This window comes from Cannabis sativa, chromosome 1 (genome assembly GCF_029168945.1).
Source record: "Cannabis sativa cultivar Pink pepper isolate KNU-18-1 chromosome 1, ASM2916894v1, whole genome shotgun sequence".
Taxonomy (NCBI): Eukaryota; Viridiplantae; Streptophyta; class Magnoliopsida; order Rosales; family Cannabaceae; genus Cannabis; species Cannabis sativa.
This window is the reverse complement of record NC_083601.1, coordinates 23,747,359-23,762,746: the sequence shown is the minus strand read 5'-3', so window position 1 is coordinate 23,762,746 and position 15,388 is coordinate 23,747,359. Positions and strand designations below refer to the sequence as shown.

Below are 15,388 nucleotides of genomic sequence, written 5' to 3'. Positions count from 1 at the left end.
AATTTACTGTTGAAATTGTCAATACTCTACTAATAAATGCTATATTTTTTAAATTTTGCCTGTACTCGCGTTGCAACAAATTATTATTTCATAAATATTTTTTTTCTTTAAAAATGAACATAGGGTATTGATGTTGAACCTAATAACTAATAATATTTTTTTTAATTTTTAATTGTATCACTTTTTAATAACATAGAAAAAAACTAGCATAAAATTTAGTATACGTGCCTCGCACGTAACTTTTTACTAGTATAAAAAATAATCCGTAAAAATGTAAAAAAAAAAAACTTGTAATTTTAAGTATATTGGGTAAATTTCTTTTTCTTTTTTTTTTGCAAAGTTTATAAATGCTTTTTTTCGAAAAAAAAAAAATAATTTTATGAGATTTTTTCTTTAAAAATAAAAAATATAGGATAAACAGTTTAGGGTAATCATTTTCATTTATACTGTGTTTTCCATATTTTTTTTTAATTTAATTTGGATTTTTCTCATAAAAATATGTTTAAATAAAAAAAATCTTTTTTTAAGCACAAATTATATAAAAACCCATTGCTGTAGTTTTCACTTTATTGAAGCACCATTGTTAGTAACTTGGGCCTTCAAGCTTAATAGCCCAATTTTAGGATGTAATGAAAACTCCTGCTTTTTCTCCTATAAAATGGTATATTAGAAAAAAAAAAAAAAAAATAGGTAACGGCATTAGTAATTTTACATTTTGGGTTATATTGAGAAATTATAAATTAATATTTTTATAAGAATTATTTTACAAATACACGAAAATAATAATAAAAAATTATAAAAATACGGTTGTATGGTATTTTAAATATTTTTATGATTTTATTTACATAAAATATGATATTTTAATGTATTTTTATGTTGTACTCTTGTTAATTTATTGTTCAATTTTTGTTATTTGTATGTTATTTTTTTGTTGTTGTTTGAATGTTATTTTTATGTAGTTTGTTTTGTTATTTTCGTATTATTTTTATAAAATACTGTACAAATGTTAAAAAAAATCTTCAAACGTAAAAATGTAAAAATTTTACAAAAAATAGTGTATTATGTAATTATTCCAGTATACATTTATTATGGGATATTTGGTAGGTTTGGGTTCTTAGAAATGGGAATGAGAATGTAAAACTAAACTTTTATGTTTGATATTCTTAAAAAAAAAATTAAAAAAAACTTATGTTTGATAGTGGAGAGCTTATAATGTAAACTCTTAACAGGTGTTTGGTTGGATTGGTTAGAGGTAATAAAATAGAATGAAATTGAAATGAAATAATTTTCATTTTATTCTTTTGTTTGGTTATATTTTAAAATATTGAAATATCATTTTAATATAATGCTCTTTCTGTCATTTTAGTAGAATGACTATCATATTTTTAAATGGAAAGAAATACTATTCTAATAATGTAACATGAGAAAAAATTTATAATTTTTTTTTAAATATTTTTTATGCATTTTAAATTTTATATATTCTATTCTATTTCTATTCTTATTCTCATTCTCATTTCTATTTCTATTTCTATGTTTTCAGTCCTCTAACCAGACGCCAAGTACTTAAGTTTGAGATTTTTTTAATTTTAACTCCTCAAACCCACCAAATGAAACTTTTACACAAACACCCTATTATAGTAAGCATTTTACTTATTATTTTTGAATTATTCATAATAATCTACAATATCGAAAATAGATTACACATTTACAGCAAGAGTGAAAGTGACACCCCGTTTAAGAAACTCCTTATGTATATATAAATATAATTTTTTGTCCTTGAACTATAATTTTTATTTAATTGTACTCGAATTTCTGACAATACTTTAACTATTACAACTATTAAATTACACTCTCTCCATTGTTTTGGGAGAGGAATTTGATAGTCGTAATAGTTTAGGGGGCACAACACGTCAAATCAACAAAAATTTAGGGCCACAACTTTGAAAAGATAATACTTTAGTGGGTGTGTAAAATAATTATGTGTCAATTTCTCAGCACATCATAAAACATTTGTGGTAATAGTTTAAAAAATATTAAAACAATATAAAAAATTAGATAGATGTAATCAGATAGTAGTAATAATTTAATTGACCAAAAACCTATTTATTCTATGATTCTATATGTTAACACAGATTTTCGTTAACCAAAATAACATAATCTTTACGTATTAAATTCTCTACAGAAATATATATAAGTAATAAATGATCAGGTAACACCAGATATTTTTTTACGTGGTTTTGTAGTTAAAATTTACATGCTCTACGAGTCCTTATTATTTGGGATATTTATTGAGTACAGAATACAATCTTAGAATTTGAATAATAATATTTTCTCTCTCAATTTTGTCGTCCATTTTTCCATGAAATCTGCCTCTATTTATAGGAATATAGATTGGCAATTACTCTTTTTGAGTTTGATTCAAAATATATCGGTTCATGAAACGTGGATAATCCCCACGTTTTATTTAATCACGTGTAGATTAATATCTAATAACTACTCAATTGTTTTTTACTCTTATCCTTTAGGCGGTTATTACCGAGTTCGAAGGTTGTATCTCGCTCGATTCGAGTTATCCTCCTTGCCCTTCTTAATAAGAAAAAATGCTAAGTGTTGGGAAGTAGTTTGTCTCGTCATATTCTTTTATTGGCATTAACAATGCGAGGTGATCTTCTCGCTATGTGCAATGTGATGCAGCTATGTTGTTCCATTCATTCTACTCCAGTGGATGAATATCCCATTCTTGTGTGTATATTCCAAGGCATACATCTATCCCGTTAATCGTATTTTAATAGTTATTATTCTTGTCTCGCTTTTAACTATATAGTCAACGAGTTTTGAATATTTATCTATCAAATATCTACATAATAATAACAAGTTATTTAATATGCAATTATTGATATAATATAATTATATCCTTAGAGTTGATTCATTTTCCTTCTGTTAGACACGTGTCAACTTTTAGTGTACAGTCGAATTTCAGGTATAACACTATATAATGTATATTGTAACAAACTCAATTCACACTAGCACGAAATTTTAATTTTTCATAAAGTGAAAGATGTATTTATTAGGGCTATGGATGGATGATAAAAAAAAAAAGAGAATTATCTTATATGTTATTTTTATTTTTTTTAAAAAAATTATTATTTAGGTTGTTTCGCTAGTTGTTCTAGTAATTTCTATGTGAGTGCTATATGAATTTTAGTTACGATTTAAATTATTATGTGGGTTGCTATTTGAATTTTTGTAAAAATACAAAAAAATACTTTTGAGTGAAAAAATTAAAAAACTCGTAAAATGCATTACAAACTACCATGCCACAACTTTGACACTTGTCCTTTAGGATGAGAATATCAAATTCAACTTTGGTAAATTAATTTTTTTTATAAGAAATTTTTTTATTTATTATTATATAAAAATGATTGATTTTACAAAAATCTAACAATATATAAATTCTAAATACATATATAGATAAATTACTATAAATTCTTAGAACCTTCCATGTAAAATGTACATTTCAGTCATTTCCTAAAAAAACAAATACATTTTATGTACTTGTTCAAAAAAAAAAAATATATATATGTACATTAAGGAGGTGTCCCCACTAGAAACTCTCCTAAAGAAAGTATAGGAAAGAGTGGTGGAAAAGATCTTTTGCTTCTTTAATTGAGAAAGATAACACAACTAAATGTTTTTGGTAGAACAAGGGTCCAACCTGAAACCTCTCAACCAATCAAAAACCATGAAATGCCTATCCTACATTTCCATGTCATCACACTATCCAAATGAATGAGAAATGAGTGGTTGTGCACCTCCAAACTTGGAAGAACAACCATCCCTACTTCCACTGCAACACAAAAAATTATCAGATCATCCTAAAAAAAAAAAGAAAAATTATTAATCCCTTTACAAACAAAAATAAGGAAAACCACATAAATAAAATTTAAAATCTTTATCATATCATTTCAAATACTCAATTTTCTCATCCTGGTGTGTGCCTTAGAATCTCTCACAGGAACAATCAATTGATATAGTACTGCCATGGCTTCAAGTTCAACCTCAGCTCTAACTATCTCTTCCTCATCCACCTTTGTTGACACCAAGGCTCCCCGCCAATCCGCCGGGTCATCCCCGCAATGTGTGTCACTCCCCACTCTTCCACCGCCCCCAGTGCAGACTCAGAAGCGCCCATGGAAGAGCACTGCTTACTGTGAGAAAACACCCTTTATTCTGTTTTGTTATGATCACTAACACTAACATTTTCAATCTAAGTTTGTTTTTGTGTTGCTTACTAGGCCGTAAGCTTGCTAGAAATGTCATTGCCATGGCCACTGGAGAAGCCCCTGCTGAAGTTGCAACTGCTGAGACACCAGAGATCATCCAGACCGTTCAAGAAGCTGTATGTTTTCTCTATACCTTGTTTGGTTATAAGAAAATCTATTTGGTAGTTTAACAACCACATCTTTTTTTTTACTCTGGCTGCACAGTGGGACAAAGTTGAAGACAAGTATGCAGTTTCTTCACTTGCTGTAGCTGGTGTTGTTGCACTTTGGGGCTCCACTGGGATGATTTCGGTGACCATTTTCCCCCTATTATTAAACTTTTACTTTCTTGAACATATTTAGAATTGAAAATTGTGAAGTTGAAATAAGTGAAAATATGATTTTTGAGACATGAGCATAATTTTCCAACAGGCAATTGATAGGCTTCCATTAATTCCTGGGGTTCTTGAGTTGGTAGGAATTGGCTACTCTGGGGTAAGTTTGAGTGTTTATTTATATAATACTAATTTCTGACGAGTTTATAAGCATTTCTTATTCCACATTAGCGACATTCATTGGATCATTTGTCTAATCTTATTTGCAGTGGTTTGCATACAAGAACCTGGTTTTCAAACCAGACAGGTCAGTATTTCTAATTCAGATTCATGTTGTTGGTATTCAGATTGTTCCTTTTTTTTTAACACTATTTTGATTGAAAATTTCAGGGAAGCCTTGTTACAGAAAGTAAAAGACACATACAAGGAGATTATTGGGAGCAGCTAGAAGAACCTCAACCAAATTGTTGCTGAGATGAGTTGAAATTCCGGCTTTTGAAGAAATATATCTCAGCATTGTCCGTAAATATGTGACCATTCTCTGGTTTTTCTTTTTTTCTCTATAAGCTTCTGACTAGTGGCAAATTGGCAATGTACTTCTCTTGGAGATACATGTAACTATTATCTTTCCTTTCCCTTTAAAGCATTAAAGCACCATGTAGTTCTGATATAACATGTTTTTATATACTTGGAAGGGAAAAACAAATAGTCTAAATTTTAGTAATAAGTCAATAAATTGAAGATGGAAGTACAACAAGAAAGTTTTTTTTATTTTGTTCTCTGGAGTTTACTAAGTTTGATAGTACATTTACTAGAGAGATGGTACATAAAATTAGAGTACATGAAACAGCAGTGAATACATTGTCATAGTTTGTAAGAAACTAAATACTTTATCTACTTATAGAATTCCATGATCATAAAGTTGCAAACAAAACATTCAAATCTTATGCCACTGAATCCTGCACCGGTTGCCAAGGCTAAGAACTCTTTTTTGCTGCGCTCTTTTCCTCCTGGATTTTGAGTCATCATAAGCACATCAGTTTGGGAGGTGCATCTATCAGCAGAATTAGTCTCTGGTATAGTTGGAAGAATGGCCTCCATAACTATAACATTCCCATTGTCTGGAATAGCTTTGTAACAATTCTTTAGTAGTTTCAAGCAGTGTTCATCACTCCAGTCATGAAGTATCCACTAAATTATCAACATTAGTATACGTTAGTCAAAAGTACTATCAAGAAAAGGTGTCTGCAAGTGAATTGGGAAACTAATTTCAAAACTGACCTTCATAAAAATAGCATCCCCAGTTGGAACACTTTCAAACATATCTCCACCCACATGTTCAACCCCTGCAACATTAACAAGCTTCTTCATATTTAGTCTACACAAAATTCTCAGTGAAAATATATGACACGACTTTCATAAATCAGAAATCATTTAATATATGTACCTGGATAAGAGGGAGCATGCTCTACAACATGAGGCAAGTCAAAATTAATACCCTTAATATGAGGGTATTTGGAAGTGATCTGGTTTAGGGTCCCTCCTAAACCACCCCCAACATCTACTACTTTCTCAAGGTTCTCAAAACCCTTGTAAACCTCTAGGATCTTCTTCAAGACCAAAGTAGTCTGATTGTACATTGCTTTGTTAAATACCTGGTTGAATTTTTGGTCCAAGCTTGGATACTCAAAAGCATGCATGCCATGGACCCTATTAAAGGGTATTCCTCCTTCAAGAATTGCACCTTTCAGCTGGGACCTGCTCATTCATTGAAGGCATACAAGTTTACACTAAAATTATGTTGATTAATTGTTTGTAAATTAACTAGTCTAATTGGTTTTTAAAGCTTTGCCTTCAACGAGTCAAATGCTTAAAACTTGAACTAAACAACATACCAATATAGGCCAATGTTTTTAAATGTAAAAAACAAATATAAGTACTGACCAGCTATCCAAGAAGACCTTATCTTGCAACAAAGACATCAGTGGACCCAATGAAACACCATCTTCATTAGTGACAAATAACTTGGAAACATCATTAAGACAGTACACCCTTAGATCCTCATTCTCCAGAGAACATGAAAGTACAGAGTGGCTGGCCAGCATTCTGAGGATGCGGTCTAACATTCTAGGCGCATCAGGGTTGGTAGTAGGCATCTGCGCCACGATGTCCTGCGCGGAGAGCTTGGCTGCATCACCAGCTTTGGCTATGATATCAAAAACTCCAAGCTCAATGGCAGATTGCAAGGACATGGAGAGCACAGTTGAGTTCACAAGCTGTGCTGCGTATGCAAAGTTCTCTTCTTCTTGTTTCCTTTCATCGTTAACAATTTGTGGAGTGTTTGCCAATTCTTCCGAGGGAGGTGCCATGAGAACGTACCTACTTTCTTTTTGGTGCTTGAGATTGAATTTTTGTTGTTACAATGCTAAAATAATTTATCTATTGGTTTTGTTTTATAGTCTCTAATGATCAAGTCAACTTTACACGGCATCTTCATGCTTTACATATAGTGTCAAATTTGTCACCTCAAACTCAGGTTGCAAGTACCGGGGTAGCGTTGCCAGAGGTAATTCTCTCTCTCTCTCTCTCTCTCTCTCTCTCTCTCTCTCTCTCCATACACTTACAAAGAATTTTGTTCTAATTTGGATTATCTGAAATTTTGTTCTCAAATCTTTTTCCATTTGAAACGCAAGGGTCAGGCCAAATAAGTTTCCATATTTTCTGATTTTGGTTCAATAAACAAATTTCTGTTTCTTTCATGTGAATCCCATTTGTATGGTATTTGTTCTCACATATATTTTATTTCAGTACTGTGTTTAACTACTCATAATGACAAATAAGCTACCTGGAACAATGTTGTGTTGTTGATTGGAGAGATAATTTATTGCTGTTTCAAATTTTATAATATAAACTTTTAACGCCTTGATTTAATCCAAACTTTTTGTTTTTAAGGATTAGTTATATGTGTATTTTTCTGTTTTATTGTTCTAGAGATGCGATATGTCTTTGAATGAGTTTGGATTTTCTTTTATAATTGTACTGATAGATAGATGAAATTTCAATGTATAAAGATCTTGAATATGTTAGCCATTTATTTCATACATTAAATAGTTTGTAACTGTAGTTCTTCTTGAATGCTTTACCATATAAAAAAAAGAGAGACCAGTTATATTATTTTTGGTTCTCTCATTCTCATGAGAAGTATTATTTGTGATGATGTATCCTAGATTCCTCTATTTTTGGTTCTATCATTCTCCTGCCAAGTATTATTTATATATTTGTGAATGTTATAAACATATGTAGTGAATTTCGTGATTCAATGAGATTTCATGTTTGGGTTGCTGCTTTGGAAATCATGTAGTTTTGGGTTTCTGTATCTTTCTGAGTATGATTTTGTTCCCTTTAGATTCATGTGTATTTGGGTAGAAATAACCATATTATGTTAATAGCACTTCAGATACTTTTAAGCGTTTCTCTTACAAAGAATTTCATTACACAGCTAATGCTTGATTTAAATGAGTTCAAAGTCTGTTGAAAAGAAAAAAGTTAAAAGCTTAGGTTAGTGATGATTACTTACTCAAAGGGTTGGTGTCATTCTCACTTGGTTAAAGCTGAAATCACTACAATTAATGACATGTGTAAACATTGTCTGTCGACTTCTTGTGAAGTGGGGTTCTGCCATTTTTGGTTTGGAAAAAGATTCCAGCTAATCCATAACTACAAATCTTTGCTTTGTTTAGAACAAACTGTTTGAAAATGAAAGAGCTTTGAAGACCCCCCCACCCCTTTCTTTTTTTTAACACTGGGAATTGAATGACAGTGTGTAGATTAGAATAGATTAGCTTAGATTTGACTTGACTATGAGGATTGAAGAGAGATGATGACTTGTCCCAATGCTTAAGCTCTGTCCAGCTGGTGATTTTTTTGACACCCGTGAAGCCACAAACAAGCCAAGTGTCTTCCACTTATTACCATTAATAACTCCATCACCCAATTATGATGAAACAATCTATGCAGTGTTGTACCACTTTGGTTGGTATGTTTCCTTTTTCCTTTGCATAGATTAGGTTTAGGTAGATATCCATGAACAAAATCACATACCCTTCTAGGCAGGCCTTCTATTCATATAAAAAAGATATATTTTTGCTAATTAAAATGAGAATCACGTATCTCTTTCTTAAGATAATGTATGATTCATGAATGTATGTGTGATTTGTCGTTGGTCATCTGAGTTTCATTGGACTGTTTGCCTTTACCAAACTGATGATTGTCTATTTATAATTAAGCATGTTGTGTATGATTCATGCAAATAAAAAGAAGGTAGCTCGCATGATTATGCAAGATAATGCTCTGGTTTCTTACTTTTTCAGTGTCCCAGATGATGAGAAGGATGAATGGGCGAGACTTCTGATTGATGGCTCTCTTTAGTACACAGCTCGGGAAAGAGTTAGAAAGATCATGGTTATTCACTTTGGTCTAAAATAATTTGCAGGACAATATATATTGTCTTTGACATTCAGTAGTAACAAATTATAATCTTTTGGATTTGGTGTAATGTGTTATGCTCATAATTTTGCAAACAATTATTTTGAGCATAAATATGGGTATTGGACATGAATACTTATACTTTTGAACAAGTTTTTATGTGATTATATAGTTTTTTTAAAAAAATATATGTTAAGTTTTTTTTAAAGAAGTAATATTTTATAGTAAATTCAATAAATATAAATTTATATATATTAAATTTTTTAAATAAATATTAATTTTTTTTTTATACATATTAGTTTTTTTTAAAAAAATATAAATCAATTTTTTTTTTTTAAAAAAAATATATATATATATAAGTTGAATATATTTAATTTAATTTTTTAATCATGTTTTAAAAATAATAGTATTTTTGTTCAAAATTAATTTATTCCATTCCATTCCATTATATAGTCAACCAAACATAAGAATTGTATTCAATTATTGATTCCATAAATCTAACCAAACAACTTAATCCTATTCCTATTCTTATTCCATTCCATTACCATTCCTATTCTTACTCCTATTCCTATTCCATTGCTTTCATTACCTCCAACCAAACGGGCCCATAGTGTCAAATTTGTCACCTCAAAAAGCATCTTCTTTGCTACATACCAAATTAAGTAAAAGGATCCCACCACCTAATGTCCAAAAGATAAAAAAATAACACAGCATGTTTTAAAATCACAGAAATTATTGCTCACCAACTTGTCAGATTCATCAGTGCTTTTTTAAAATAAAAAATAAAAAAAAATTAGAAGGTTCCATGTATTTATGCTGTAAAAGATACATTATTAAAATGTAGAACATAAAAGATAAGAGGTATGGAAGCATATGATATTCATTTGTGGCTGTATTTTACTGTACTGTGTTAGTATCTCTTATCTAGATAACATTTTATTTAAATAATGAGCCATTTATAATCACCAACAACCTCTCCAAACACCAAAGACAAGAGCACAAGAAAGTATGGAACAAGAGAAGATTTAAAGGATAGCAAACCCATACATCAAACCACTTTAGGACCTTATGCCATTGGCATGTTTTGGGTTCACAACAACGCTAATTTGTGAGATTTATATTACATTTATAGCTACCAAGCCTTAACTATATGATAGGGTTTTGGAGTGTAACTTAATTTGCCAATCTATATGCCTCAAATATAATTAATCAAAATCAACCATCTCATCATGGTTCTAATTATATCATAGGCACTATGCATGTAAATATTTAATTATCCTCATAATAATAATACCAAGTGAGTAATACTTAATTATGACAATCCACTTAAAATATTCTAAGATACACATCCTATCTTCCATTAAGTATGAAAAATATGATAATTTTAATTGTTATTTAAAAAGAAGAAAAGTTGAGTGTGGATCATTATTAAATTAACCACACCGGTTGTACTTCATTGAGTATTTTGAATTAGTAAAGCCATAAATAGTTAATTAAATATAAATATAATACAGGATTTAACTACTTGTATCATATTTAGTGAAAATAACAAAGTATAGCTATAAGTCGTTACGAGTGAGTAGGTACATTTCAATATCAATTTGAAGAATGAAGTTGTGAAACATTCAAGTTTGGAAACGCGTATAAAGACATGTTTGTCATGATAATCGATATTGGAAGGAGAAAAGTATAAATTTTCAAAGTTAATTGATTAAAAATTCAAATGTAGTAGTAGTAGTGGTCCCATAATATGATCCCATCTATCTTTATTTGATTGGAAGGAGAGAGCCAGCTCTCCATTCTTACCAACAAACAAACAATAAAGAAGAAGAAAGATTCCGTTTTCCATCAAACTTCTTAACAACTTTATTGATTAATATAATATAATAATAATCATTATTAAGGAGATCTGTGCAAATCCAACAAAGCTAGCTTTTTATTATTATTCTTATTATTTTATTTTAAACTTGTCAAATTGTTACGAAATAATTAAGTTATTTCTAGAACTTACATTTAAAAGGATCGTGTGAGTTTTGTAAAATACAATTCAAATTTAAAGACTAGCTAGCTAAAAGCAAAACCAACCAACAACGGGACAAACAGTGGAAACCCTGCATCAGAATATTGGGATATTATAGTGCTAGTGATAAAAGTAAGAAAATGCAGAGAAATGAAAACACAGCTCAATCGAGTCTGTGGAGAATACTTTCATATATATAGGCAGGGCAATGAGCAATACAATGGGAGAGGGACCATACAGGTCATTACACGTGTAAAGTGAATTGCACAAAAACAAATGATACCGTTAGCATAAAGGTAGAATCAAATCTTATGGGGATTTACAATTCTAGCAACCTGCAATCCTAACAACCTTGACAACAAGGACAGGGGAATATTCTTATGCTGAATATTCCCTTCTATGGCTGATCAATTCTTTTCACACCACCTCTCAAACGAATGGGTGATAATGTAACTCTGAGTTTGCCAATCAAGAATTGAAAACGAGTAGGAGACAGAGCCTTAGTCAAGCAGTCAACAGTTTGATCAAAAGAGGGGACATATCTGATTTCAATTTCCTTTTGAAGCACTTTGTCATGGATGAAGTGTACATCCAATTCAATATGTTTTGTTCGTACATGGAAGATTGGATTCGATGCTAGAGCGCTGGCACTCATGTTGTCGCACCAGATAATGGGAGCAGTGGCTAATTTAAACTTCATTTCTTGCAGCAGCTCTTTCACCCATGCAATTTCAGCTGCTAACTGTGCAAGTGCACGATATTCCGATTCGGTGCTTGACCTAGCGACTACAGTTTGTTTCGTAGATGTCCAAGATATCAATGTCTCTCCAAAGAACAAGCAGTAGCCTGCAACCGATTTGCGATCATCTGGGCAGCATGCCCAATCGGCATCCGAAAAACCAGTTAGAGTTAGCCTTTCACTGGGAGCAACATGAATTCCATGATACTGAGTACCCTTCAAGTATCTTAGTATGCGCTTGGCAGCACTCCAATGCACTGTGGTAGGACATTTGAGGAATTGACTTAACTTATTTATAGCGAAGGAGATGTCGGGTCTCGTATGGCTTAGATATTGAAGTGCGCCAACAATGCTTCTGTATTCAGTGGCATTAAACAGAGGTTGACCATCTAAAATTGAGAGAGTTTTCCCAGCTGTCATGGGAGTGGGACTTGGTTTGACATTCTCCATTTTCACTTTCTGCAGCAACTCCCCAATGTACTTTCCTTGTGATAAATAAATTCCCGTTGAGTCTCTGAACACTTCAATTCCAAGGAAGAAGTGTAAGTGCCCGAGGTCTTTTAGAGAGAAGATTTTGTTTAGCTTGGTGATAAAGTTGTTGACTTCTGTGGTGTTGTTCCCAGTTACAATAATATCATCAACATAAATCAACACCATTATCACATGGCTAGTGTGCTTCAACATAAAGAATGATGTGTCGGCTCTAGAATTTACAAAGTTCCATTTCACCAGAGTACTTTTGAGCTGATCGTACCAAACGCGTGGGGCTTGTTTCAATCCGTAGATTGACTTGTGTAGCTTACAAACATGGTGCGGCTTGCTTGGATCTTTAAAACCTTGTGGTTGCATCATGTAAATATCCTCTTCGAGAGAGCCATTAAGAAAGGCATTATTGATGTCGAGTTGCATTACATCCCAATTGTATGTTACAACAAGAGTTAACACAACTCTCACTGTACAAGCCTTGATTACGGGGCTGAAGGTTTCTCCAAAATCAACTCCGGGTCTTTGGTGAAACCTCTTAGCAACCAAGCAAGCCTTAAGCCGTTGAATAGAGCCATCACTGTTGTACTTAATCCGAAATACCCACTTGTTCCCTACAATGTTACACAGGGAGCTAAAGGGAACAAGAGCCCATGTACCATTCCTTTTTAGAGCCAAAATTTCATCGGACATAGCATGAAACCACCCTTTATGCTGAAGTGCACTTGCAACAGTCAGAGGTTCATTGACATCAAGAGAAAAGGAGCTCTGACCAAGAAAAACACGAGGCTTGAACACACCAGCCTTGGCTCTGGTTGTCATGGGATGCGTAGGCTGGAGAGAAGCAGGTGCTGGTGCAGCAATTGGAGAGCTTGGAGAAGATTCTGCAGGAAGATCCAAAGAACCAATACCAGGAGAACTAAAGGATGGATCAATTGGAGGTTCGGGCTGAGGAGAACTTACCTCAAAAGGGCATGGAGATGCTGCAGTGGGACACCCAATATGGTCTGCATTAGAAGGGGATTGTGCAGCAGATACAGAACTCGGAGAGGAATCGAATACCACAGGTTGGGAAACTGAAGTGGAAGCAGCAGGGGAAGAGGAGACACACGATGGTAAAATAAACCAAGAGTGTGGTGCAGCCATGGTGAGTTGTTGTTCAGGTTGGTAATTGTTAAGAAATCCTGAAGCAAACAGAAACTCAGCCTCGTTAAAAACAACATGCCGAGAGAAATAAATTCGTCCATGAGGACTCAAACATTTGTAGCCTTTATGGACTGTGCTATACCCAAGATTTACACATTTGATAGTGTGAAATTGAAACTTATGGGTTTGATATGCACGAAGACAAGGAAAACATGCCACCCCAAAGACTTTTAGGAAATTATAATCAGGAAGTTTTGAGAAAAGAACTTCATAGGGTGACTTTCCTTTAAGAATCAGGGTAGGAAGTCTATTGATTAAATAGACTGCAGATTGGAATGCCTCAGTCAATACTTTAAGGGCATATGTGCTTGAGCCAGCATTGTGAGCCCCATTTCAACAATGTGGCGATGTTTTCTCTCAGCCCTTCCATTTTCTTTGGAAGTATGAGGACACGAGTGTTCAAATAAGATGCCACTTTCATTGACAAGTTGACTAAAGGGTTGATATTCTCCTCCAAAATCAGACCTTAAGTGCTTAATTTTGGAGTTAAATTGATTTTCTGCCATGAGCTTAAAGTGAGTGAAAGCTGCTAGTGAATCTGATTTTTGTTGTAAAGGATATAACCAGGTGTATCAGCTATAATCATCTACAAAGTGTATATAAAATTTGTAGTTAGATTGTGATATTATAGGGGCTGGCCCCCATAAATTAGTGTGCACAAGTTTAAGAACACTAGAGGCATGGCTGGTAGAGTTTTTAAAAAGCAAAGCATGAGATTTGCCAAATTGGCAGGCATCGCAAAAATATTGAGTTTCATTAGATTTAATTCTTACATTGGACAACTTAAGAACTTTATCTAAAACTTGAGATGATGGATGTGTTGGGAATTATTTTACCAGGATCTTAGATCTACTCACAAGTATGTTTATTAACATCCTAAATATGAACTTTCTAAAACGATAAAATAAACACATATAAAGTTAAGAAAACCTTACATTGATGCAGCGGAATAAATGTCTCCTTCCACTCAGATCTCTAACCCTTGATTCCTTTCTGTAGCAGAGTATAATCAAGATCTGAGCCCGAATCTCCTTCTTCTTCAAGCTTTGATCCTTCACAGTCTTCCAATCTATGATTGAGTTACTGCTTACTGTGTGTGGGCACTTACTCTTTCACTAGGGTCACGAAAAAGATGAAGGAAAAGAGGGAGAGAGGTTTCGGCCAAGGTAGAGAGTGAGGGAAGGCTCAGTTTTTCTGAAGAGAGAAATTTCTGTCAGAAAGCTAATGAAAGCATGTATTGTGAATGAGCCATCACTTTCTATTTATAGGCAACTTACTAGGTTTAGGTTAGGATTTATTTGGCATTAAAATAATGAAAATATTAATTTGAAAAATCATATTAAGTGGCCGGCCATAGGTGTTGTAATGGGCCCCACTTAATTTTGCAATTTTATCAAATTTTATCTCTATTTTCTCAAAAATGCCAATTTTCCAATTCTAACCTTTTAAATGCCAAAACTAATTATTTAATAATTAAAATACATTATTAAATAATATTGTCATTTAATTTAATTATTAATTAGACATATAAAGTCTATTAATAAATAAATAAACCTAGAAAACTCTTTTCCTTACAATTTCACCCCTGAATAGTGAAAATTCATAAAATCAGACATAGTCTAACTTTAGAATTATAATTGATCAATCACGAATCAATTAATGAGTCTTATAAGCAGAATGTTCTCAACTAGAATGGGGACCATGGATCTATATGCTGAGCTTCCAATAAGTGAACCAAATTTACCAAGTAAATTCCTACTTATTAATTCTTCGTTGAATCCACTCTTAGAACTTAGAATTGCACTCTCAGACTTATATAGAGCATATTGTATGTTTCACGATACCAATATACTATCTC

General features: G+C 32.4%; 2 protein-coding genes and 1 long non-coding RNA gene across 3 annotated transcripts; 2 read left to right on the top strand and 1 right to left on the bottom strand.

Annotated features, from left to right (window-relative positions):
• The first annotated feature begins 3,610 nt into the window (after positions 1-3,610).
• Positions 3,611-5,366, top strand: LOC133036030 (protein CURVATURE THYLAKOID 1B, chloroplastic). The gene is made up of 6 exons (XM_061112501.1): positions 3,611-4,210; positions 4,296-4,399; positions 4,488-4,574; positions 4,695-4,757; positions 4,867-4,904; positions 4,988-5,366. Exons 1-6 carry the CDS (start codon positions 4,042-4,044, stop codon positions 5,043-5,045), a joined length of 519 nt encoding a protein of 172 aa, XP_060968484.1. The 5' UTR covers positions 3,611-4,041; the 3' UTR covers positions 5,046-5,366.
• Positions 5,347-9,870, bottom strand: LOC133036025 (cathecol O-methyltransferase 1-like). Its single transcript, XM_061112493.1, has 5 exons — positions 9,709-9,870; positions 6,542-7,122; positions 6,045-6,355; positions 5,879-5,943; positions 5,347-5,788 (listed from the first exon to the last, which is right to left on the bottom strand). Exons 2-5 carry the CDS (start codon positions 6,964-6,966, stop codon positions 5,492-5,494), a joined length of 1,098 nt encoding a protein of 365 aa, XP_060968476.1. The 5' UTR covers positions 6,967-7,122; positions 9,709-9,870; the 3' UTR covers positions 5,347-5,491.
• LOC133036038 (uncharacterized) lies at positions 7,124-9,249 on the top strand. Its single transcript, XR_009686980.1, has 3 exons — positions 7,124-7,163; positions 8,418-8,633; positions 8,968-9,249. It is a non-coding gene; the product is annotated as an uncharacterized LOC133036038 (long non-coding RNA).
• Positions 9,871-15,388: the final 5,518 nt, after the last annotated feature.

Excerpts from the sequence above, each read along its gene's own strand:
- LOC133036030 (XM_061112501.1), top strand. The coding sequence starts at position 4,042 with ATGGCTTCAAGTTCAACCTCAGCTCTAACTATCTCTTCCTCATCCACC. Across the intron at positions 4,211-4,295 it reads ATGGAAGAGCACTGCTTACT|GCCGTAAGCTTGCTAGAAAT; the intron begins GTGAGAAAACAC and ends GTTGCTTACTAG. Across the intron at positions 4,905-4,987 it reads CTGGTTTTCAAACCAGACAG|GGAAGCCTTGTTACAGAAAG; the intron begins GTCAGTATTTCT and ends TGAAAATTTCAG.
- LOC133036025 (XM_061112493.1), bottom strand. The coding sequence starts at position 6,966 with ATGGCACCTCCCTCGGAAGAATTGGCAAACACTCCACAAATTGTTAAC. Across the intron at positions 6,356-6,541 it reads AAGGTCTTCTTGGATAGCTG|GTCCCAGCTGAAAGGTGCAA; the intron begins GTCAGTACTTAT and ends ATGAATGAGCAG. Across the intron at positions 5,789-5,878 it reads GGGATGCTATTTTTATGAAG|TGGATACTTCATGACTGGAG; the intron begins GTCAGTTTTGAA and ends TTGATAATTTAG.